At 46.3% G+C, this 25,446-nt stretch overlaps 1 protein-coding gene across 1 annotated transcript in view; it reads right to left on the bottom strand.

The window, feature by feature from the left end:
- The window catches only part of DNAH9 (dynein axonemal heavy chain 9), a 1,435,662-nt gene that overhangs the window by 247,842 nt on the left and 1,162,374 nt on the right, over positions 1 to 25,446 (bottom strand). Inside the window, exon 63 of the mRNA XM_086930591.1 lies at positions 7,552 to 7,779. Within this exon, the coding sequence (XP_086786717.1) occupies positions 7,552 to 7,779 (228 nt within the window). The remainder of the gene's footprint in view (positions 1 to 7,551; positions 7,780 to 25,446) is intronic.

Genomic DNA, 25,446 nt, shown 5'->3' with positions numbered 1-25,446 from the left:
GCAACACATCACAATGAACAGTTTCTAGTGCACCCTCTCCCCTCACCCAACAAATCACAATTGCATGCACATTGAAATAATGACAGAACGCCAATGTGTGATGCTATAATAAATAATATTGTTTGATTCACAATAATAGTGCAAGTTGCCATCCTTCCTATGCAATCAGTATTGCCCCATACTTCTGCGTCCAATACACAGGGCAGGCTTATAGTGTTCAGCCTGTGCCTGTAAAGGTACATGTTAGTCAGGTGCGCCTCCGGCGCGAAGCACCCAAGCGCCTCTCCGGCTCCTCCTCAGCCACCGCACGTGACCCTGCAGTTGGCCTGGTGCTACGTCTCAACACCCCTACCTGTGAGGCAGACTGGCTGCTCACACTTGAGGTGCCCTCGCTGGCATCGTCCCCGACATTGCCAGGTGGAGCGGGATGAAGTGCCATAACGGCAGTGGTGAGGTGCTCTAATACCCTGGCCACATCCTTGCAGCATTGAATTAGCTGCTGCTGCTGCGCCAGGGACCGGCACGATAGCTGCAACGTGGCATTCCCAATCACGTAGTTCGATCGAGTGTAAGCCGCCAGCCGCGTCAGTAGCTGCCGGTGGCGGCGGCGGGCCATGTTGCGCTGGGATATCAGAGCAGCTGTGTTGGCCTATATGGCTGCCGTCATGCGGTCCATCCCCTCCTCCACACCTGCCATGGCTGCCGTCATGCGGTCCATCCTCTCCCCCACACCTGCCACATTGCGGCCAATATTATACAGCTGCATCTGTATGGCCCCTTGCCGGCGTGCCTGCAGCTGGTGAATGCGTAGCATTCTACGCTCTATACCCATGCTCGGCAAGCGCACTTCCATCCCCCTCCTGGCGCTGGGGGCATTGTTCTGCAGGCGAGCTCTGCCACGCCTGCTCTGCTGGCTGGCCACAGTGGGTGGCCGCTTTGTCACCGCTTTCACTGGACCAGATGTGGATGTGCCAGCTGCTGGTGGAGTTGAGCTAGGCGTAGATGGTGCGCCAGACGGTGGAGGCACAGATGTTGTGGGCCTGGCTGCAGGGATTGGTGCTGCGCCAGACGGTGGAGGCACAGATGTCGTGGGCCTGGCTGCAGGGGTTGGTGCTGTGCCAGACGGTGGAGCCACAGATGTCGTGGGCCTGGCTGCAGGGGTTGGTGCTGCGCCAGACGGTGGAGGCACAGATGTCGTGGGCCTGGCTGCAGGGGTTGGTGCTGCGCCTGTTGGTGCAGGCTGTGTTGGTAACGGCACCTCCTCGACATCCAGTGCTTGCTCATCGATGAGCAGCCTGTCACTGTCGCTGCTGTGTGCGCCACCTGTGAGGGGAAGTGGACGTTCATTAGTTGCATGTATCTGTCACACGTGCAGTTGCTACATGCATGCTGGATGACATTCCCTGACTGGCTATGGCATTGCGTACTTTGGAACCTGTCTGGCTGCATTGGGGTACTTGTACATTGTGGTCACACTACATGTCCCACAATGCTTTAGGGCATTACCTAATGTGCACCGATGGCATGACTTTGGAACATTATGGGAGGCTATAGGGTCATGGACATTCATAGGGGACAGGGTCGCAGTCGCATGCCACTTACCTTGGCTCTCTTGGGTGGGGCGGGATGAGTCCAATCTGGTGACCCCAATGCACGCCTCGGCCTCCAACGTGTCTTCGACGCGATCCTCCATGGGGGTGTTTGGAGGGACTGTAGGTCCTCCCCCTCCAGTGGCCAGGGACTCTCCCAACCTCTCGGCAACCTTCTCCTTGGCACGACCTCGGAGGTCGTACCACCTCTTCTTTAGTTCTTCAAGTGACCTGTCGGCCACGCCCACGGAGTTCACTGTGGCCGCTATCCCGACCCAGATCCTGCTCTTCTCCTGCTCGGGCACCCTCCTTGACTCTCTCCCAAACAGTTTGGAGTGGTTCTCCACCACCCCTTCGATGAGGTGCTCCAACTCCTGTTCGGAGAACTTCAGTTTTCTCTTGCGCCCGGTGTTGCTGGGCCAAGGTACTGCCTCCTCAGCCATTGCTGCAGTGGAATTGGAAGTGGTATTCCAAGTTTGCAGGTGTCCTTGCAGGAGCTGACTCTGTTGCTGCCTCGAGGTCTGCCTCACTGTGGGGAATGGGGATGGGAACTGGCTGCTTCCTGGTTGTGATGTCATCACTGTGCTTGAAATGCGACTTCCCGTTTTCCCGATCTCGCGATTTTGCGATCTCCCATTTTGCGATCTCGCAATTAGCGATATCGCTATTTACGATATCGCAAATCCTACACGGATGTTGCCCAAAATAGCGATTATTCTGCGATTTTTCGATAATCGCAAACGCTTTTTGCGGCCGCGTGTGAATCGCATTTTTTTCTCGCAAAAATTCATGAATACCGATCTGCGATTTCTAAATTGCGATTCGCAATTAATCGCAATTTGAGAATCGCAGATTCCGGTTTTCATGAATCAGGCTGTATGTTTTTAAATCGAATTGAAACCGCTCTGAATTTTAAACTATTATTCATGTACCGCTGAATTTGCACTTTGCACATTGCTCAGGGCTTTTTTCGCCCTCCCGCTCCTGGCTGCCTTTTTTTGATTGTGTGCCGGTGAGACATTTAGTTTTTGGTGTCAGCTGCTGCTTGAGCAGAGCTGATTGGTGGGTGTGGGGCAAGTACCTATTTAGGCAGGTTGGCGTGGCTGCACCGAAGGTGTCCCAAAAGCAAGTCTGTCTGTGCCTGTCCGCACACAAACAGGATCAAGGGCCAGATCCCCTGGCTAACCCTTTATGTCCACCTTTAAGGAGTTGAGGTAGGCGAGAGAGGTAGGGGCCACCCATCCACTACCTAGCTGGGTGATGGAAAGGTTAAAAGTAGAAGGACTAATGAAGCTTTATGAGGTTTATCCTGGTTTACACCAGTGTAGAGAAGCAGGGAGGCAGAACAGATTGGCAGGAGTACAGTCGAGGGAGTAGTAGGATGGCGGCAAGACCAGCATGACAACTTTACTAAAAACCAAGACTCGGATGGGGAGCGAAGGGCGACGCTGCTAAATACATGTTTCTTGCACAAACATAATATGGAAATCTTATCGCTCCTGCAGGAGGAGGAGTTGGATTTATTGGTACTGACTGAAGCATGGTTGGAGGCAGAGTCAGAACCGGATATAGTAGCTGCCATCGGATTATCATCACCTTCTTGCACATAATCGACCGAGTGGGAAGAGAGGGGGAGAGGTTGCATTTCTCCCCCAGAGGCGATTCACTACAGGAATAGTGGTCCCTGAAACCACGGATGGGGCTGAGGTCTTGGAGGTGAAAGTAAAGCTGAAATCCAGCAGTATGATTATTGTGGTAGTCTACCGCCCACCCTATATCCTATATGACACCCCTGTTTAACCCCTTTACTGCGGCGGGAATTCCGCCGCAGTGCTAGGGGGTGGGGGGGAGGGGGGTTGCACGGCTCACCTGCGCTTGTGACGGAACCGCTCCGTCACGTGCCTCGGGTGAGCTGTGCTAGTGACGGAATGGTTTCGTCACGAACGCTCCCGCTCAATAGAACGCGCCGCGCAGGCGCGAAATCAGCACCGCGCACGCGTGTCGAGTGGGCCGTGACGGAACCGTTCCGTCACTAGCACAGCTCACCCGAGGCGCGTGATGGAACGGTTCCGTCACAAGCGCCGAACGGGTTAATCAATAATTTTTGGAACTGATGAGTGCTGTGAGCTGCAGATATAACTAGATAGTAGTGGTAGGGGATATCAATTATTGGTGGGACGCTATCCCAAAGGACCCCCTGTTGCTTTCAGTGAAGGGATGGAAATGTTGGGTTTAGAACAGCTAGTTGAGATACAGACTCACGATAAAGGTCAGATTCTGGACCTGGTATGGTCCACTCAGCAGACAGCCAGGTTAGCAGCGATTGAACCCTTTGGCTGGTAAGTTCACTATCAACTTAATTTTGATATTTCTCTGCCAACTCAGCGGGCATGCTGTCTGCCAGTCTGGTGTACAGTATGCAGTTGGTCTAAAATTGATAAACACCATTTGGTGGACAGGCAACGGGTCTTATTACACCCCCACCCCAAATAAAGGAGAGGATGTGGAACGGGAAAGTGCATGGTTCATGAATTGGATTCAAGGCACCATAGATAAGGTGCCACCAACATGGAGGGAAAGAGTAAGGGATAGGACCATGCATGCTCCCTGGTACAACCCCTTATTACGGGAGAGGAAGCAGAAGCTTTGTCAGTGTGAAAGGAGATGGTGTAAGCACTATGAGCGTATGTTTTTAGAAACTATAAAAAAACGAGTGGGGTGCCTATAAAAGAGCTATCTTGGCAACTAAAGCAGCCTTTTACTAATGACAGATTGCTGAGACCCGGGATCCACAAAAGGAGACCGTTAAGGTGCTGAGATAGTTAAGCTAGAATAAAGATAAGGCCCCAGTGGCAGACCCAGGTGATTGCAACCGGATGCGGGACTTTTTTATGGACAAGACCAGAGACATTCAAAATGAGATAAGAGGCCCTCCATTGTGGCCCAGCTCCTTATTGCCGGTAGACATACCTCCTTTTCAGGGTCTGCAGTTATCTGCACTTCTGCTACTGTCACTACAGGGCGTTGGACCATGCTTTGTGAGGAAGCTTTTTTCATGTCGAACTTTGCGATCAACCTCATTGAAGTTAGTAGAGGAACCCACGTTCCGTCTTCAAAGATGGGGTGGTAAAAGCTTTTTTAGTATTTCCACTAGATGGTGGAACAAGCTACCGTTCGATTTGAGAAATGCCCCCGATTTGCTATCCTTTAGGAAAGACCTAAAGACTTGGCTCTTCTGCTTGTAACCTGGAGTTGGTCTGAGCTGTTGCTCAGTTAATCGGTCACCTGATGTAGTTTCCTCAAGCGCCTTGACGCCATCGGGTATATGTTGCGCTATATAAATATTTAAAATAAAATAAATACTGGCTGCGCTCAAATGTTGCTCACCGGAGGAAGCCTGCCCGCCAGAGGTTTTCAAGCTAGTCTTCACAGTTATGGGGGTTGAGCTTCTGTCTCTTCTAAATGCCTCTTTGGTGACCGGTAAAGTTCCATCTAGGTTCAAGAGAGCCATGGTAAGCCGCCTGCTGAAGAAGGCAAGGGCGACCCGTGTAACTTAAGGAACTATCGTCCAGTATCTCTGCTGCCATTTCAAGCTTAGATTCTGTAACAGCACGTGACTAAGATCCTTAATTTGAGTTATCACTCACAGAGGGTGAAGATGGGTGGTTATGTCTCCAGGGCAAGGGAGTTGCTAGTCTGGACAGTCCCTCGGGGATCTGCATTATCCCCATTGCTGTTTAACATCTATCTATAGCTGTTGATTACAGCACTAGCACAGCTGAACTAACAACTGTTCAATTATGCGGATGATACTCACCTGGTCTTGCAGATTGAGAGCTCTTCACAGTCGTGGTTGAACATACAGAACATCTTGCAGTTCACCCTGAACTGGATACCAGCTTTGAAGATCAATCCAGTCAAGACTCAATTGCTGGCAATCACCAGGAAGGGAAATCCCTGGATTGACAGTTTCTGTCCCTGGAACTAGGATCCCCCTTATGCACGTGTCCATTAGCTAAAAGCCTTGGGATTAGGCTGAACAGTAGCCTGTCAATGTCCAGCAAGTGGCGGTGGTATGTGGGAGAAGAACAGGTCTCTTGAGACAGCTCCAGAAACGGGTTACAGTTATTTCCTTTTCAAATATGTGGACTGTGGTGTCGTCAATGATAGTGTCATGGTTGAACTATTGAAATACTCTGTACATCGGCCTTCCCAAGAGGTGGCTGGGCTAGCTCCAGGTGACAATAAATATTGCAGTAAGATTGATACTTAAGCTACCGAGATGGCCGAATGCAACTGCGCTGCTGCAATATCTCCATTGGATGCCAGTTAAACAGTGAGCCATGCTTAAGGGCTTATGTATTGCACACAAGGCATTGTAAGACACTGTGCCAGCTTACATAAAATAACGTTTGAGGCACTATGTGCCCGATCGTTGCCTACGGTTTTCTGAGGCAAACCTGCTGACCCGCCCATGCTTTGGTAAAGCAACCATGGCAAGCAGGGCATTTTCAGTCTAGATACCTCAGGTCTGGAGTGGATTGCCAGAGAGTTTCCAAAAAAGTTTGAAAACATTCCTAATTAAAAATTCTTGGGAGTAACAAGTTATCATAGCCTTCAGGTAAGCGCCATGAGACCAGTGGTATTTGTGCGGTATATAAATGCCATTAACATAATATAAGTAAGTCCTTTTGCAGTGGCATCCAATCAAGAACCGCGATATTTAATTTGAGCACATAGAACATAAATGAGAAAGAAATTGACTATCTCTAGAAGCACAATCAAGAGCCTGCACCTGGTGGCCATTTGCAACAGTTAGTGTGACTCATCTAAACCCGAAGCACACATAACTTCTCTCTGTGTTTTGTAACAAACATGCAAGTTTGCTACTCAAATTAAATTCCAGGAAGCACATTTTTTCCTAACATTGAATGGGCATGTATCTACCCAATCTACAATATTCTTTGTGGCAAATAATTTTCAAAGAAGGATTTTGCACACCTTACAAAAACTATGAAAAAGCTAAACTTAGGGGTACATTCTTAATGGGGGCACCCAGTGTCCTGCATCTCTAACATCAGCAACAGGCCCGAGGATGTCATCAGCTGGAATTTGAGATGCTTTGAGACATAATTCACCAGATGGGCCTTTTATGCATTTTACACTTTGCACACTTAAATCATTCTAGTGGAAATGTGGAAGGGCAGAGAAGCGTGGAAAAGTCAGTGTGGCAGCTAATGAATATGAGATCATTCAAAATGTTGATTTTCCTTCCATTTTCTCTATCACTCCCCCTACGACTCTGAGCTCAGAACCACTGTCCAAGGCGTCATTTATGAATGTTGTCATTGTCATTGGCCCAGAAGGATATCCGCATGTGTAAGTGGTACCTCAGAATGCAACACAGGCTTGTCAGTTATGCCCTAGGATTCTCAGGTATCAGTCTAACTGACATATGGATAAAACATCGTGCATTGCGCCCACAGCTGTTATAACAAATTGAGCATGTGTGGTTTTTAATAAACATAAAAAAATATCCAAGCACAACAGGAAACTCCACACTTTACAGTTCTTACGCAAGAGGCTGATACTCCGCTGATATAAAAGTTCTACATCAGAGAACATCCTATGTTATTGACATATCACTTAACAAGGTTCATTATGCTTTTAATAATGCAGAATATCTATGTATAACGTTACTTTTAACAATATATTTTTGAATTAATACCTTGCATAAGATATATTGAATAGAAAGACAAGTGAGAAACAAAGTGTTTAAGGTGTAGTATTGTGCATTACAGCTGGAATTAGGAGTGATGAGAACATTTTCTTTGTGCAGGCAAAAATAATAAGATGTCGTGTCTGGATGTTGTGAGAGTGCATGAATACCAATCACTGACAGAGCCATAAGCACACGACGCCCACACATAGGCTATTAGGCTCCTGCCACGAAGCACTTTACCTGATTGAAATTATCCAGCGCTTTGTGCAGGTTGGCGTGCATGCCCGTGGGAGGCTCGTTGGTGATCTTGATGGAATTTTCCAGGATCCCCTGGGGAATGATGTGTCCATCAGGGGATCCGGCAGGCTCAGCGCTGATGAAAACCCTGAACTCCGGATGGCTTCCCTCGCTGTGCTGTTCCAGCTTCTTCTCCAGCGTGCCCAGCCATTTTGAAACCAGGTGGATGTTCTGGAAGGGGGAGATTGGACAGTGTCGCAGTGTGAGACCACATCAAATGCAGGGAACTACAAATACAATCTATAGTTTGTGACGCCACTTTCAACAAGACTATCTTTTTGCACTTATAGTCGTGTCTTGGGAAAAGAGATGGAAGTGGAGGTTACTGAGCAAGAGGGTTACTTCTGGATTAAAGACAGATCAAATGAGCAAAAATAGAACGGTAGACATTGTACATTATACTACTAGTTGTCTTAATACCATGACCACTAACATGGCCAGAAACTGAATTCCTCGATACTCATTCCATAATCGCACCAAGTTGAAAAGATAGTGTCTTCAACAACTGAGTTCTGACACACAAGTGATTTTTCAAAATCAACAAACCTTGCGTCAGAAATTATATATAAGATGGCCAGCTCTACTAATACAAACCCATTAGGAGCATTATATTTTGGCCAAAGGGCATTATAGGCTACCATCCCCAGCACACATAGGTGGGACAATACCTCTCCTTTGTCCTGTTTACGGCCATGCTACATTATTGGCATGCTATGGGCGACAACAATGATGTTGGAGTAGATCCTTTAAATGGGGACCTGCCTTGCTGCATGGCTGTAAAACCATGCATGGCCTTGGTCCTGACAGTGTCGCATGCTGCATACATTGGGTAGATCACCTCCCATTTAGAGTACTAACGTTGATAGAGCTGGAGGGAACATCAGGGTGGCTGGACCATACTGGTTAAGACCCACAGGGAGTCTGTGAGAGGTATGGATACTTTTGTTTGGTGGAACCACAACCTGGTTATTGAGATCTTTGCTAATTTAGCCAATACACTGTAATTGTGTGCAGATGCTAAGAAGCCATTTGCCCAACAGTCCAACAGTGAGAAATCAATGCAATATGTCTTCTTCTTCTAGGCAAAGGGATAGATGTCTGTAGCCTCTTTGGGTAACGGCCCAATGAGAGGCAGAATTAATCACCAGCATATGATTGAAGAAGAAATAAAGAACCATTAGAATGTCCAGTTGACCATAAACCTTCCAGCTACGAATGATTTAAAAATATTACACTGATTATTTGAGGACGCAGGGGTTATGTGAGGTCTGGGACTCAGTCTACACTGGGAGATAGGTAGAGGTAGAGGTAGATAGCTGTCTTAGTGGAGGAAGATCTAAGGGTCTCATTATGATGGTGGGAGGGCCGCCACAGCGAGGACGGCGGAGACGATCATCCCGCCATCACAATGAGATTTACCCACCACCAAATTAGGATGGCGGTGGTTATCGCGGCAGAGGCAAAATCCGTCTACCACTTTTCCGCCGGTGGCAATCGCACCGATTGCCTGGCAGGAGGAAAAGGGCGACTAACATGGTGGCGTTGCCCAGCAGGCACCGTCCACCATATTAGGATGTGCCCTGGTAGAGGCCTTTCCATGGCAGCGATGCTGCCATGGAAAGGGTAGCAGGGATTGGGTTTGTGGGCCTGTTGAGGGCCTCCTCTGCTTGTGGGAGGGTGTAGGTGCACTGGGGGTACCCATGGTACCCCCTTACATTTCCATGCACAAGGTGGCAGGCACCACGTGGTGCCTGCCACGTTGTGCATGGTAATACACATCTTGGCACTTTATCATTGCGAACGGTGCTGCAGCCAGCAGCACCATCTGCAAAGTTAAAAGGACAGGATACGCCCGCCATACTGGCGGATGCATCCGAATTGGGCTGGTGAGACCGCCGCACGTCTGTCGGGTGGTCCCAGCACCGCTATGATGGCGGGCGGACTGATGTCCGCCCACCATCATAATGAGCCCCCTAACTCCTTTATTTAGGATCTCTTTCCTATTAAGAGCCAGCTACTCAATAGTATGCACCATGAGATACCTATGTGCTTTTCACATGTTGATGATGCATAGTCTACGGGTGCTTAACAGAAGTAACAACACAAACCTACTGCATCGATTTTTTCGCTGTAGTCACATTGGATTTAGAAGGATTGACAGATTGTCGCTTTCTGCGCACAGAGGGCTCTTTATATATTTAAAATCACAAAAATAATAATTTTATATATATATTTAAATACATACGCTCGCCTTTAAGAAACAAGCAGTGATCGCAGGTAAATTGTAAGAGAGGTAGCAGTCAGAGTGAAGAAGGATGCTTATTTACAGTTAAATACGCTAGAAAGTTTTTTATCTGTTCATGCAAAAGTGAGCAAAAAAGTCTCAGTGGTGCTTAGCATGCAATAGGAGTGCCTCCCAAACCTTGATTAACATACCGCTCCGGTCTAGAGGCTCGTTGTTATTTAATTTAGTACATGATCCGAACTCAGTGAAGCAACAATGTATGAAAATGAAGAGACGCCCAAGAATTAAATTAACTTGATCACAGAGTAATTGAAATGCCATTTTGGATAATAGATGAAGACTGCAGCTAAATTTGGAATTTCCAGAGCTTGATCCCCGTTTTGTCTTTTTTCACTTACCATGCCTGACGGCTGCCAGTGCACATTGTTTATTTGTGTGCTATACTGTTTGTTTCCTTGCTTGTGCGCATTAGGAAGATGTGTAACATTATGTCTGTGATATGAAAGATTTATGCATCCTTTGCCCATATGTCAATACAAATCCTCATTTTGCATCGAACCCATGGAGACCTTGGCTAATGTACCACAGCCTTTTATGCCCTGCTTACCTTTAAACATGTGGATTCTGGACCCTTGTTAACTGAAGGGAATTGATTGCTCTGATCACCCTAACAGTAAGATACCCTAACAGTAAGATACTTATCGAACCATTGGATCCTCAAAGCCTGAGAAAGGATTTTTCTTATATGAATTTTTAGCCGCCATGCCTTTAACATTCAGACCAATTCCTGTATACCTTCCTGTACATAAACAATCACCACAGGTGATATCCTCGTTCTACGTGTGCTGCAGAGTGCAGCAGGCACAGAAACAAGAGGGGAAAAAAACGAACAGAAATGAATACATTTCTCCTTGTTACACCTCCCTACACCTCCCCTGGGGTAGCATTCAGACGTATTTCCAGATTTACGATTTCTCATAAATCTGGAAATCTGTCTGGTTCCATGGGTGTTGGGTGGGAAAACCCAAAACAACACTCATGGAACGCCCCTTTCACGCAAATTGCTGCGTGTTAAGGGGCTGTATTTACAACGAGAGGAAAAGCTAAGTAGGGTGGCTTTTCCTGTATTTGTAAATATGGGGCAGAGAAATGCGCTGTGGTGCGTCACAAAAAGGGACACACTGGTGTGACGCACCGGTGGCACAGGGGACTTGTAAATCTGCCCCTTCATCTCTTATATTGCTTTTATAGATACTGTTACTACTGCTGTCTTAGATTCAGCATGTAATATTGGTCTGAACGTTCTGCTTTATGATCCTGTACGGTTTCTGTAAACTGAGAGACAGTACTGACATTTACACCTGCAAGATGTGTGTAGCTCAGCTATCAATGGCCTGTGATTGTGAGATTTGTATTAAGCCCACCGCCCCATCCAAGTTGATTTTTAGTCATAAACAGAGTCTGGGTGGAAAAATTAAATGTAGGGTAAATTAGATGTTTAAATATATTAAATCATCTGAAATCCCATAAGAAGATGTGTTGAGTTGTCTGAAATAGTTATAGAGTTGCAGGCAATATTTAACAATATTGTGCTCTGTTAATTTATTTGAGTGCTCCTTCAAAACGACTGTATTTTTAGCCATTTGATAAATTATTCCGTACAATGCATCTGTCGAAGCTACATTTTCTCAGGGATGCAGTATCTGAACTATGGCCTTCGAGGAAGTGAGACTTGCACACATCGCTCTTGTGCTTTGTGCATTTATGGGCAGGTGTCTGCTATCTATCTGTCTATCTATCTATCTATCTATCTATCTATCTATCTATCTATCTATCTATCTTTCTATCTATCTATACATCGATGGATGGATGGGTGGATGGATAGATAGATAGATAGATAGATAGATAGATAGATAGATAGATAGATAGATAGATAGATAGATAGATAGACACAGCTCAGAGAGTTGAGCTCTTGCTGCTGAGATCTATCTTACCAACTCTTAAAGTAAACCTCTCACATCCACTTCAAGGAGGCCTTAAACACCTGGCCAGTAGAACACTAGAGATGGCTGAGTTACAAGCAAACTAAGCCGAATCTAAAGGAAATATTAGAAGTGAGATCTTCAACTTTGCAGCATTGCATCCATGCCACACCTAAAGCAATCTGACCCCACCTGTGTCTACTTATTGGGAGCTCTCTTTGAGTAATGTACTTGTTCTGGCTGCTTACTGTGAAAGATTGTGGCAGCGTCAAATTGTGGTGACAGCTGTTTATTCTCCTTTGCACTGCATTAGCTGCTAATTTATGGTTTGCACGAACCAAGATTCACTGTCAAATTGTACAGAATTATTTCTATTTCAAAGCGTAAAAGTGTAACTTTCATGCTATACCTTCACAAAAAGGTCTCCCTTTTTCATACAATTATTGAAATGTCTGTGAAAGTGCAACTTCTTTTTACAAATTTCAAAGACGAAAGGTCACATTTCGGTGATGAATGCCATTTCATACGTTTGTGTACAATCTGCCTGTGCTGTCTATCACCAGCAAGGTATGGTCTAGCCAAATTCACCCAGTATTACTGGAAGATACTGAAAACCTTCACAGTAAGCAACTGAGCCAGGTGAAAGAGTGTGCAAAACTGTTTACCAATGCTGCAAGGTTTACTGAAAAAGATCTAACTACAGTGAGTATGGGGCGTCAAAAGGTACATCTGGAAGTAAATTATATTTCGTATTACATTCGGCAGACCAGGGAGAACCAATGTAGGTACACAAATGAACATTGCTCCTCGACGAATGTGTGACTACAAAAGCCCCCTCGATTCCCCTCCTCCCTCGGCATCTAACATGGTGTAACTATTTGCACAAGTTGGGTGATCAGCTCCATGCAAATAAGGTATGAAGTCTTCACTCCACCTGTGTGTAGACTCAAGGGATTTGTATCTCTACTAGTAATTGCCCTGATAAAGGCCTGAGACTGTTAGGCTAGTTTTTGGGCAGAAACATGTAGGTAGTAATATAGGTGAGATGGTCACACACCCGCTTTAATGGATGGAGGGTCATAGCACCCATAGACATCCTCTCCTATAAGGTTACCCTGAGGTATATTTAGCTGCAACCCTGTAATTATCCAGGAATAATATTTAATATGGAACTACCTTACACTCATGAGGTTGAGTCCTCAAGCCTATAAGAAGAATACTACAATACGTGTGTGGGGCCTCCTTATGCAGAACTATTAGATCTGGTCTCTCACCTAGGGACATGTAATATGGAATATATTGTTCCCAGGTACTCATTGTGGTTAAATGTGTTAACAGTTTGAAGCACGTATGGTGTGTGTAGGAGAGTAGGATCTGCTTTTTATAGTTACCCCCACGTTCTGCTGATGTTTCACTGGTTTTTCGACTTTAGTCTGGCTGGGGACCTCCTATCCAGGACCCCAGCCTAGCTGCTTCCTCTCTAAAATGATTCCATGTACTTTAGGTACACTCCAGTTTTGGTACTGAGGTACCCTTATTAGTCCCTAGTGAATGGTACACCGTGTACCCAGGGCATATGTACCCCAGAGGCCTACCAGGGGCTGCAGCATGTATTATGCAACCCCTGGGCAGCCTTCCAAAATGACACCACAGGTCTGCTACAGCAGCCTGCGTAAGGTGGTGTATGCACCCTTTACTTAGATATAGGTTCTCTTTATCTACCTTATGTCACTACTCATATAAACCAATCAGTCACCCCTATTGCAGGCCTTTTCAATCCTGAAGACAGGGTGCTGGGTTTTGTGTGAGAGGGTGCCCATGCATGACCAGAGCCCCTCTGCAGCCTTCGGAATCTATTCTCTGGGGTTGTTCTGTGTTGCAGCCAGACCATATACTCTTAAGTGCATTATAACCTTGCGGTAAATGCTAACTTTGGAATGGCTGCAGGCAAACATGTCAAGTTTAGTGTCGAACACTTTGGAATCATACCCCCGCCAGTCTTGGCGGCGGGGTATGATTCCACCCTTTTAGAAGGATAGACATGTCCACACTGGTACAACCGGTACCAGTTTAAAAGAACCCTGGCATCACAAAATGGATGCCACAGCCACAGACACGAGTCTGGCCTCCTGCTGCTGGATGAAACTCCGGCAGGGGAGGCCTGGACAATAGGTTTCCTTTCAGAGGGAGGTGTCACTACCTCCCAGACAGGCGTTAGTGTATTGAGGCTGGGTGGGTGCACTCCAAGAGTTCTTTGAAGTCAGCATTGGGGGCACATTTGGTGTCCGTGTGCATAGCCCAGTTCAAACCGGTTGCAGAGGGTACCAGAAACCGGTCCCCGGAAGCTTGTTTCCTTTCCAGTTAAAGAATTGGCTTGGTAGTTTGGTCTGCCCTGTTTCCAGGATGCACTGGGCCAGGGACAGACTAATTTGCATGTAGCCAGGTTCTGAGCTGGGATGGTGCAGTGAGTTAAAAAACGGTGATGGATCAAGCCCTGATCTGTTGACTGGGTAGGAGTGTTCTGCTTAATTCAGATACTCTGTCCATCACCACCCCACCTTTTCTGAATCGTTTTGTCCACCATAAGCGTGGAAGGGTATGCTCAGACATGAGTCCCTTGCTCACTGCACCATCAGGATTCAAGCAAGCCGGGCCGAAGACGGCTGTAAAGCCAGAAACCGGTCCCCGGAAGCTTGTTTCCTTTCCAGTAAAAGAATTGGCTTGGTAGTTTGGTCTGCCCTGTTCCCATGATGCACTGGGCCAGGGACAGGCTAATTTGCATGTAGCCAGGTTCTGAGCTGGGATGGTGCAGTGAGCTAAAAAACGGTGATGGATCAAGCCCTGATCTGTTGACTGGGTAGGAGTGTTCTGCTTAATTCAGATACTCTGTCCATCACCACCCCCCTTTTCTGAATCGTTTTGTCCACCATAAGCGTGGAAGGGTATGCTCAGACATGAGTCCCTTGCTCACTGCACCATCAGGATTCAAGCAACCCGGGCCGAAGACGGCTGTAATGCCAGAAACCGGTACCCGGAAGCTTGTTTCCTTTCCAGTGAAAGAATTGGCTTGGTAGTTTGGTCTGCCCTATTCCCATGATGCACTGGGCCAGGGACAGACTAATTTGCATGTAGCCAGGTTCTGAGCTGGGATGGTGCAGTGAGCTAAAAAACGGTGATGGATCAAGCCCTGATCTGTTGACTGGGTAGGAGTGTTCTGCTTAATTCAGATACTCTGTCCATCACCACCCCCCCTTTTCTGAATCGTTTTGTCCACCATAAGCGTGGAAGGGTATGCTCAGACATGAGTCCCTTGCTCACTTCACCATCAGGATTCAAGAATGCCGGGCCGAAGATGGCTGTAATGCCAGAAACCGGTCCCCGGAAGCTTGTTTCCTTTCCAGTAAAAGAATTGGCTTGGTAGTTTGGCCTGCCCTGTTCCCATGATGTACTGGGCCAGGGACAGACTAATTTGCATGTAGCCAGGTTCTGAGCTGGGATGGTGCAGTGAGCTAAAAAACGAACGGTGATGGATCAAGCCCTGATCTGTTGACTGGGTAGGAGTGTTCTGCTTAATTCAGATACTCTGTCCATCACCACCCCCCCTTTTCTGAAACGTTACAGTAGTCTAGGCGGGATATTGCCAATCCCGTTACTACGGTCTTTCTATGTTCGTCAGGTATAAAAGAGAGCACTTTTCGTATAGTTTTCAAGACATAGTGGATGTAAGAAGACAGGGCGTTAACTTGAGGCTTAAAGGAGAGAGTATCATCCATCAGCACGCCCAGATTTTTGACCTTAGTAACTGGAGAGGGGGGTGACCCCATTTCCTCGGGCCACCATCTTGGGGACCAGAAATTATCCTTAGCCCCAAATAGCAGAACTTCAGTTTTAGCTGAATTCAATTTAAGAAAATTTTCTGCCATCCAATTACTAACCTCACGCATACAGTCCCTGAACCTGTCAGCTGTGTCATCCACTCCGCCCGGTAGCAGCGACACTACAGTCTGTGTGTCGTCTGCATATGATGTTACAATTAAAGCCGAAAGATCTTATAACTGGCGCCAGGGTGGAGACGTACACATTGAAAAGAGTCGGGCTCAAGGACGAGCCTTGAGCCTTGAGCATCTGACCAGTTTGCATCTCCACAGCTCCCGCCGGACTCTGAAATATTTGCAACACAGGAGGTGGGTTTCCAGACTTTCCAGAGGCTGACCCAAGTCCCCAGCAAAGCTGAGACCCATAGCCCTCGTGGGTACCATGGCACCGGAACCCCTGGACACCATGCATTGGCTTCTCGACAATCCTTGAGGCTGTGCATTGGGTTACTTGAAGCCCCATCCCGAGCAGCATTTCAACGGAAGATTGCCAGCCTACACTCCACGAGTGTTCCGTAAGCCGGCCCTTTGTGTTTTCTCTCGAGGTACCTTTGCGATCCCTGGTCTGTTGACTCGTGGGTCCCTGAGAAGGCAACTTTAACTTTCCTTGGGCTTCCCTTGCTGTTCCAGATGTGCCCTGACTCTCCATTGCTTGGGGAGTCTTCTGGACATTGCTGGTCTACTCCGAAGCATCTTTTCTCTTTCTGCGTGGGTTGCTGTTGCCAAGGCTTGGTGTGTTCAATCCGAGCGCCGACAGTGCAGCACTCGACAGCCTACATGAGACAGCTCGAATCCAGCTCCTAGTTGTCAATGACGCCTCCTGGTCCTCGTGGCTGCAGAGTCAAGCTTCACCTCTTCACACCTGAAACACCCGACATCGGTGGGCATTCGTCTACCGAACCCCTGGTCACTGGCAAGTGACCCACACTCTATCCCCTCTGCTTTCAGGTTCTTCACATCTTCGATCCAGGCTTGGATCACACCGGACACCTATCTTCTCCACGGCAGCAGCACTTTGCAGCAGATCGCCATTGAAATCAATGACGATTCCCGACACCATTTGACACCTATGCACCCGGCTTTCCTGGGTGAAATAACTTGAGTACTTCCGTGCTCCAGTGGGTGTTTTAGCCCTAGAACCTCTTAAGTCTAAAGGGGTTTGCTCAAAGTCCTCTTCTAAGTGTCCTTAAACTTTAAAATTCCAACTGCGACTTTCCCCAAAGAAGCTAGCGGCACTCGCTGCTTGTGTACTCGCACTGCACGTGTCCCCCTTGGGTCCCCTGTGTCACTTTCCCTGGGTGGTTCCTTGGGGTCCCAGCGATTCTAAAGGCTCTAACCCTTGTGTCTAGTCAAGTCATGGTTCTTATACCACTTTCTTAATATATATGGTTTGGTCCCCCCTATGGTCCAGTGTATATTGTGCTATTTACTGAAGTTCTATTGCATTTAAATTGTGTACTTTGCTCTGTAATCTCATAAACAGATTACTAGAGAATGTTTAGTAATAAATACACATATTTTATATATATACCTTGTGTGGTTCTCCTTTCATTAAGACATTCAAGAGGCTATAATCTGGTATATCACGATGTTTTACACTGCTTCAAGACTTAGCCTGAAGGCTGCTCTCCATAGCTACCACTAGGATAGCTTTCAATAAAGGTTGTCTTAAAACTATCATCAATAAGGGTTGTTTGGACTGGTGCAAGGGGCCCACTATAACTAGAGGACAGCATATGCCAGAACAACTTCTCACAGTGTGCATCTCTTTATTTTCCTTCTCTATCTCCTCTTGTGATAATATATTTACTGATAAGGATACATTGTGGGTAGTGCAGTTTTCATTACTGATTTCTCTGTCAGTGTGTAGGCTGCACTACACTAATACAGCTGACCTATGAGTGAGCAAAGATTAATTTGATGGGTATCAGTGTCTACATTAGGAGCAGCCTACAGAGGTAAGCGGTGCATTGACAAGATAAATGCTTATTTTTTCAGAGTCTGTTATACATGGGCCTCGGACGATACCAGAAATCTATAGTTCCTATTAAAATAAAACATGGTAAGGTGGATTTCTTTTATCTACTTTGACAGGTAGAAAGAGAGACATAAAAGTAATCAACTAGAGTGTTTGTGGTCGGTCTAAAACATGCAATATGCCCCACCAACTATAGCATTAGTTTCTCCAACGACCCAATTACGGTGACCCCTGTCCATCACCGCTGCCTTCCACCTATTTTGTGCAGAAAATTATTACTTTCATGAATTTGTCTTGCTTGCCCACGCTCATAACGTTATCATTACAATGTACCAACTCCATATTTAGATGGCTCTGCCTGTCCCCTCCACAAAGATTTACTAGCCATTCAGGCAATGCAGTGCAGTAAGGCAAATTGCTGTGCAGCATTGAGTGAACACGAGAAAGCTGAACTGCACCATATTGACCAAGATACAGCGCTGTTCAGCTCTCTTTCTGTACTTTTGGCTGCCTAGTGTCAACCTATGCAGCTCTGCGCCATGGTGAAGGGTGCTTGCGTTATGTTCAGGATAGTGCTACAGAATGCAGAACACATTCAAAGAGGAAGTAACAAGACAAGATAAAGATGTTTCCCCTTGTTATGTGGCACCATTTTGATAAATATGGGTTTAATTCAAAATACATGGGTGGATGCTTATGAATTCCCATGCTCCACTCCTGTAATGTTTTCCTGAAGTAGGGTAACACAAGGCAGAACAAGGCACTGCCTTGTCTTACATTGCAGGGGAAAGTGACACAAGGCCACACAAAGATCGATTGTTAGAAATGGGGGTGTCTAGTTAGCATAGGTAGGTACCTTTGTCCAAATAGGGGCTCTTGCTTCTAGTCTGGGTAAGAGGGATACACTCCTAAAATAACCGCTGCTCACCCCCTTGGTAGCTTGGTACAAGCAGACAGGCTTATCTCAGAGGCAGTGTGTAAAGCATTTGTGAACACATACAGTGAAAACACTCCAAATGGACACCACACCAGTTTAGAAAAATAAGTAATCTTTATCTAAACTCAAAACAAGACCAAATGACAAAAATCGATAGGACAGTTATTACGGTATTCTCAAAAATAGGTTATTCACTTAAATGCAGTCTCTAGCAACAAATACCTCCACTTGGAGTTATAACAACTTCGTGACCTGTAAAAATCCCAAAGTACGGGGCCGACCACGAGGTGTGCGGAGTCGGGCCCATACAGAACAGTACCTTGGAAAAGCGATGAAACACAAAGACAGCTCACAGCATCGGGGAGGTGCGGCTTCATAGGCGCTGCAAGGTGTCGGTTCCTTACGACCCCCGAGGAGGTGAAGACTGTTCCTTACTGCAGCGCAGGGGCGATGAGACGACAGTTCCTTACTGCATCGGGGAGGTAATGTAACGATGGCACCGAAGCCACTGTTCCTTACGATGTCGCAATGTCAATGGATTCAGTGTCACCCACTTTGAGGATCGGCTCCGTGATGGCACAGTCGGTTTCGGAGTCGTTGCGGCACAGCAGCAGGCGATGGGCCCATGTCGCAAGTCAGAGCAGCGCTGACAACTTCGGGCAGGTTACGGCGTTGCTCACTGGTGTTGGTGTTGCCAGTTCCTTCTGTAGCAGCTGAAACCGCAGTTCCAGATGGAGGAAGACAGAAGGGGTGACGTCTTTGTGTTCCTGAGACTTCAGAACAGGAGGCAAGCTCAGTTTAAAGCCTCTGGACATCTTGTTTCTTCAAGCAGGTGACAAAGCAAAACAGCAAAGTCCTTATTCTCCTTTCCTTGGTAGCAAGCAGCCGCTGCAGACCAACCCAAGACAGCGAACAGCACAGGGGCAGTATTCCTCCTCAGCTTCTCTGGCTCTTCTCCTTGGCAAAGGTTTCCTCTTGATTTTCCAGAAGTGATCTGAAGTTTGGGGTCTCGGCCCCAATAATTATACTACACAAGTCTTTGTTCTCTGAAGGCAGAGAGTGTCTGTACCTAGCCAAAACCAGTTCTCGCTTCACTGATGCAGCTTCCTGGCAGGAGGTGGAGACGGCTTGGTGGAAAGCAGACCGGGCCCTTAAGGTGAGAAGGAAATCTCCTACCCCTACCCTAAATGCGTCCCCGGCCTATTCAGCCCATCCCGGACCCATCAGACTTATAGAGCCACAGCCCTCTCCAACCACCTGTCATTCAAAATCCAGACATGCAATACAAAACCCTAGCAGAGGCTCTCTGGATGGTTAGGCAAGAAAATACCTACTTTCTGAAAGTGGTATTTTCAAACACAGAATGAAAAAAACTACCTTCACAGAAAGATGCGTTTTGTCATTCTGAGTTCAGGCACACTAAACTTTTCTTTACATCTTGTTCCCCGAGCCAGTTATGTTTATAAGAAGTTGTAACCGAACTACCAATCCTGGCCAATGGAAACAGATAACCTTGCAATAGTGAAACACAAACTAGGCGGCATCTCACTGTCAGGACACGCCACTAACATCAGGCATGTCCTACCTTTCACGTACAATGACCCGGCCTTAGGGGTGACTAACAAGCCAACAAAAGGGAAGGTTTGGGGACAGGCAAGTGTGTGCACTGTCCACGTCAACACGGCAGTCCGGGACTGCACACAGGCTCTGTGATGGCAGGCCTGAGCCACGTTTTACAACTGCTTCCATGGGCGGCACAACATGTGCTGTAAACCTACCAGCAGCATTTGATTCCTACGACCCAGGCACGCGTAGTGCACTGTACTAGGTTCTGACGAGGGAGTGAAATAAACCAATCATGGAATCACTAATCCATAAAGACAATTTTACAACGGGAGCACTTGCAATTTGGCACTGAACAGCAGTGGCAAATTGCCCAAAACATTTAGACGAGCAAAAACACAGGAGGCAACAGCAAAAAATGGAATGGAGACCCAGGCCAATGGTGCCAAGACTAACACCGATTTGCATGGATTTATAAATGTCACTTAAGCACTTGTGTTCCTTTACATGATGCAATGAGAATGTGAGTGCTTACTGAATCTGATCCTACTTCTGTGTTGTAATCAGGGGCATTCAACACCAAAGTTGAGCTCAGATTTCCCTTAAATATATCAGTGGAACTCGGACATCCCAGAGTAAAATCATTAAATTGTACTTGTTTTCTTGGTGCCTGCTCTGTCAAGAGGGCCACAAAGTGTGCATGAGTCTTCACAAACTAAACAAAATAATCAATGAGGCCTTGATTTCTCTCCATTTATCTTAGTTTTGGAAGGCTCGCAGTCTATGATAGCCTTGATATTTGATTAGACAGACACAATATTCCCAGAGCTAAACTGGTGGGCATGATACAGGACAGGTCTCTGCCCTATCTGGCAAATTATTGACAGTCCGGTCTGCCTTGCACAAAGCCTGAAAGCCTCTACCAAGTCACACCAGCTTTTCCCCCTTAGAGCAATAAACCAATGGGTAGCTATATGATTCTTTAATTCTGTCAGGGCCTGCTGACAAGTCCATGAAATGTAGCTGGTACATTTTTCAGTACTTCAAACTGAAGGGACCACCAAGGTTTGGATAACGCAGACAACACATTTATACCCTCAGTCAGGGTGATGTGTCAGTACACGGAAAGTCAAAGGTACTCAGGATCATGGCAGCCTCTAGCCAGTAGATAAGCTGTTCAGCTTGAAGTACTAGGTGTGTGTCAGTTTTAGTTACCGAGTTCAGGTCTTGTGAGCCAATGCAAAAATCTCAGTTCTTGGGAACTGCCTTGAAGGGTGTATTTTATTACTACAACCATCACATTGTCCAAGGGTTACTGCAGGGCATTAAGAACCCTGGTTTTAATATAATAGATACTTATGCACCAATAAGCTGTGACACGTTTCATCTAACATATTGTCAGTCTTGTTTCAGGAAGACACACCTTCAGCTGTGATGAATTCATGGACTCAACCATCTGAAGATTTCAAGTGTCAAACAGAAAATAAAAGTCTGAGAACCATTTTATCAGGCTCTGGTAATCTCCAAACTGCTAATCTGTTACACTGACTACTGACCGATCCTCTTGCATATGATGCAGTGTTTGTGGAAGAGGCTAACTGACCATTTACTGCCCTCTATGTGTTACCATCAGCATCACCATGACAGGTTGTTTGTTGGGGAAATTGACATGCAAAACCCCCTGAAGTAGTCTTTGGATCGCAAGGTCTACAAGGTAGCTCATTGTGCTGATGTTATTTTGCATTTAGGCTCTGTTCACCAATCCTTAGAGAATGGGGCTTCATGCGTACCACCTTCTAGACCCTCGTCTATTCCCTGCTTGCAGTCAGAAAGCCATTTGAAACATGTTGGCTTACAGATGTATTCTACCCTTTGCCATGTACTGAGCCATCTTCAACCAGACATCTAGGACATAGTGTCAGCCCAGGCGTTATATCAGTTCCGAAGAACAACTAAAACCTATTTAGGAGCGCCATCTGAAGAGGTCTTAGAGCCGAGGGAACTGAAAATGTCCGGCCTCACTTCTCAAAAGACATCTCGACCAGGGCCAGTGGAATAAGGAAGGCCTTGGTTTATTTGCCCTGGCTCCTTACTAACTGAGAGAGTCAAGCAAGTTCTGAAATAATTTTTTCATTTTGCTTCCTATTTGGCCCAGTTTAATGGTTTGCCATCTTATCACACAATGTGGCCAAACCCAGTTACACTTCAGGGGACATTGTGATACAGCTCCAACAGGACCACCTGGTAGCCCTGATATACTGGTAATGATGCACTTGAAATCCCAGATCTAGGATCCTTAGGCTTACCATGAAAAGCTGCGGTCCTATAGATTGTGAATGCATCTGAGTGTTCATCTTTCTCCTAAATTGCATTGTTTAGATGGAGGCCTTCCAGGGTCGAGCACTCGAGCGCTGTTCTGCATTAGTATGTTTGGGTAGGCCCCTCTGTAGAGTGTGACTCAGCAACCATAGTCATTCAACGACATGCAAAAATGTCAACATCCTCTGACTCAGAGCCCTCTCCAGTGGGTGCAGACTCTTTCTAATCAGGACAATTCCACAACAGCCTGACAGTGAAAATGGTGCTAAAGTTTACTCAAGATTCTGGGGCACATGCATCAAGCACCTTTGCGATTCGCACAAATAGGCCATTTTCGATCACAAAATAGCCTTTTCCTATGCATGAAAGTTTTTTGACTCGCAATTTAGGTAATCGCAATATCTTGCGATTACCTAGAGTGTGAAAGCAAATAGGGAATCGGAATTTGCACATGCAAGAAGCCTCTCCTAAATGCGAACTGTGCATTTAGGAAACACTAATTAACATCAATTGGTAGTAGATGTTAACCATGTGCATACTTTGAAAAATGCACAAAACTGCATTTTCCTAAGGGCATGTGCATGCCTTACATGTGCAATTTTTTTTGTTTGGGGCGCCTTAAGGGGGCCTTAGGCAACCAGGCACCCTTGCCTCTGCATTACCTAATTTGCGATTACCAATTAGATAATCGCAATTTAGACAATGCATGACCATTCCCACCTATGGGCTTTGAGGCCCATAGGAAAGAATGGAGTCGCAAGAGCAAACAGCAATTCCCTTATTGCGATTCTTAAGGAATCGCAATTAGAGAATCACTATTTGCACCCTGTTTTTATACATTACTCATTGCGATTAATAAATAGCGATTTCTTAAAAATCACTATTTGATAATGGCAAAAATGAATTTGATGTATGTGCCCCTCTGTCCCTTGCAATCAAGTTATGTAGCTCATCAGAGTTAAACTGCTGTGCTAAGTCCAAACATGAAGTGTGTTTAATGAAATCTTAATGCAAGCTTACAATTTTGTGCAGAAACTCGTTGGCACTGAAGTTCCCCATATACTTTTTGGGGCTCAGGTCAAACTTTTTATTCCAATCTTGCTTAATGAATGGGTATCACGAGGCTCCGAGGGACAGAGCATGACTTGACCTCTAAAATTTAACACATTTTATTATGTTCCTTTTTTGTAAACCTGAGGTTTAAATCCTTTAGGTGACAATCAGACAGTTCAAAGAATAACCTGGCAAGGTCTCTTTCAGAAGTGGCCAGCAGGATGATGGTGCATAATTTAAAACCTAATGCAGAAAAAATGTGAACATTCTTGGTAGCCCTCCATGTTTAGCACCACTTAAATACCCCAAAAAGCGGCAAAAAACGTAGGACTAATCACTGACCAATCACTCTCGAAGAGCAGGTGCTGTGTCCTTGTGGCAAATTCACTGATCTGCTAAAACTTCTCAGGAAACTGTTTCGATGTCCAGGCACCGATTGTCAGCAGCTTGGATCATGAAAACGTCCTGTTTATGGGTTCCTTTGGATTATTTATTTGCACGCTTCCAGATTATTCAAAATGCTGCTGCAAAACCGATCTGTAACATAGACAGGCTTGCATCTGTGTCACAGTCAGGGCTCCAGTCAGGGTACCACGCGGGTGGACGGAATCCCCCACTTACTTTACCGGGTGGACGACGTCCCCCCTGCCCAAAAGCTGGACTTTCAATGATGGCGTTACTTGCCCGCACGGCCCCCCGTCGATCTCCCAAGTACTGGGCTGGCTGCCAATCTTGTGTAGCGCGCGATTGCGCTACCTATCAACATTTTGCTTTGCCCTTTGAACCTGCCCCCATCGCCTTGTAACTTTGCCGGGCACCTACCTGGTTAAGTGCCAGAAACCAACCGCTGTACGAGTAAAGGAACCACGGAGGGAAATATAGCGCTGCACCAAGAATGGGTCGATTCACAGAGTTTTTTACAGAAGTGCCACTGACTGCTGGAAATTCTGGTTTAAGTTACTCCCAAGTTGTAATTAACAAACACCTACTCAAAGTGAAAAGCAGTGTGAACTGGGCAGAGGCAGGTCCTATCTATCATCAAAGAGCGCCGTCACATCTTTTCTAAACTGAGTAATCCTTCCCAATACGAAAACCTGCTCCAGGTATAAAATCTTTTTGTTCCAATTATTGACTTGTAAAAATACAATTTGGGACTGGCGGCTGTTTGCGTGTTAGCATCACATTCATCAAAGGTGTCCAATAAATCCTACCGGACATGTTCCTTTTCCCAGCTCAGTGAGCTGAACGTTCACTGTTGACAATAACGCAGTTGCTTGAAATTAAGATAACAAATTGAGCATGTGTTGATTAGTAGCACATACATTTGAGGAGTTGAGGACGCTGGGGTAACACGTCCATGGTTGTTATCTTAATGTACGCTTTGAGGAGAGTATTGAGTTCCATATATTTATCAGGAATACCTGGTGGGAGGCCCACTCCGACATAATATGTGATTGTGCATGTGGTACGGGTATCAGCTGCCCACACAGTGTGTGATGTTTTGTGATGAGTTCAGGGCGGTATTGGGTCATTTTATGCTTCCAAGACCTTCATATATATGTCTCAGATCACTAAACCTGTTCCCCTACAAACACGGGTTTCGGTTTTGGTTATGACGTCTACTTCGACCCTTTCCCTTTTCATTAGGGTGCTGAGCCAACATTTCATGTCACAGGCTCAGCAGGACATTGTAATTTGACTTTTAAATAGCACAAAGGTTAAATCAAGGATTTTTGTGGATATTTGTTCCCTTTAGCATTGGCCCGAAGGCCCAGCAGACAGAGTTTGGGCCTGCCCAGCACAATGGGCTCTTCCATGGCCAAAGTGATTTATGTGACCTCTCCCCATGCATTCCGCATCATCGGGCAGTCCCACACCATGTGGAA

The sequence above is a fragment of the Lissotriton vulgaris genome, chromosome 7, assembly GCF_964263255.1.
Source record: "Lissotriton vulgaris chromosome 7, aLisVul1.2, whole genome shotgun sequence".
Taxonomy (NCBI): Eukaryota; Metazoa; Chordata; class Amphibia; order Caudata; family Salamandridae; genus Lissotriton; species Lissotriton vulgaris.
The sequence above is the reverse complement of the archived record's forward strand: the minus strand, read 5'-3'. Positions and strand labels throughout refer to the sequence as shown.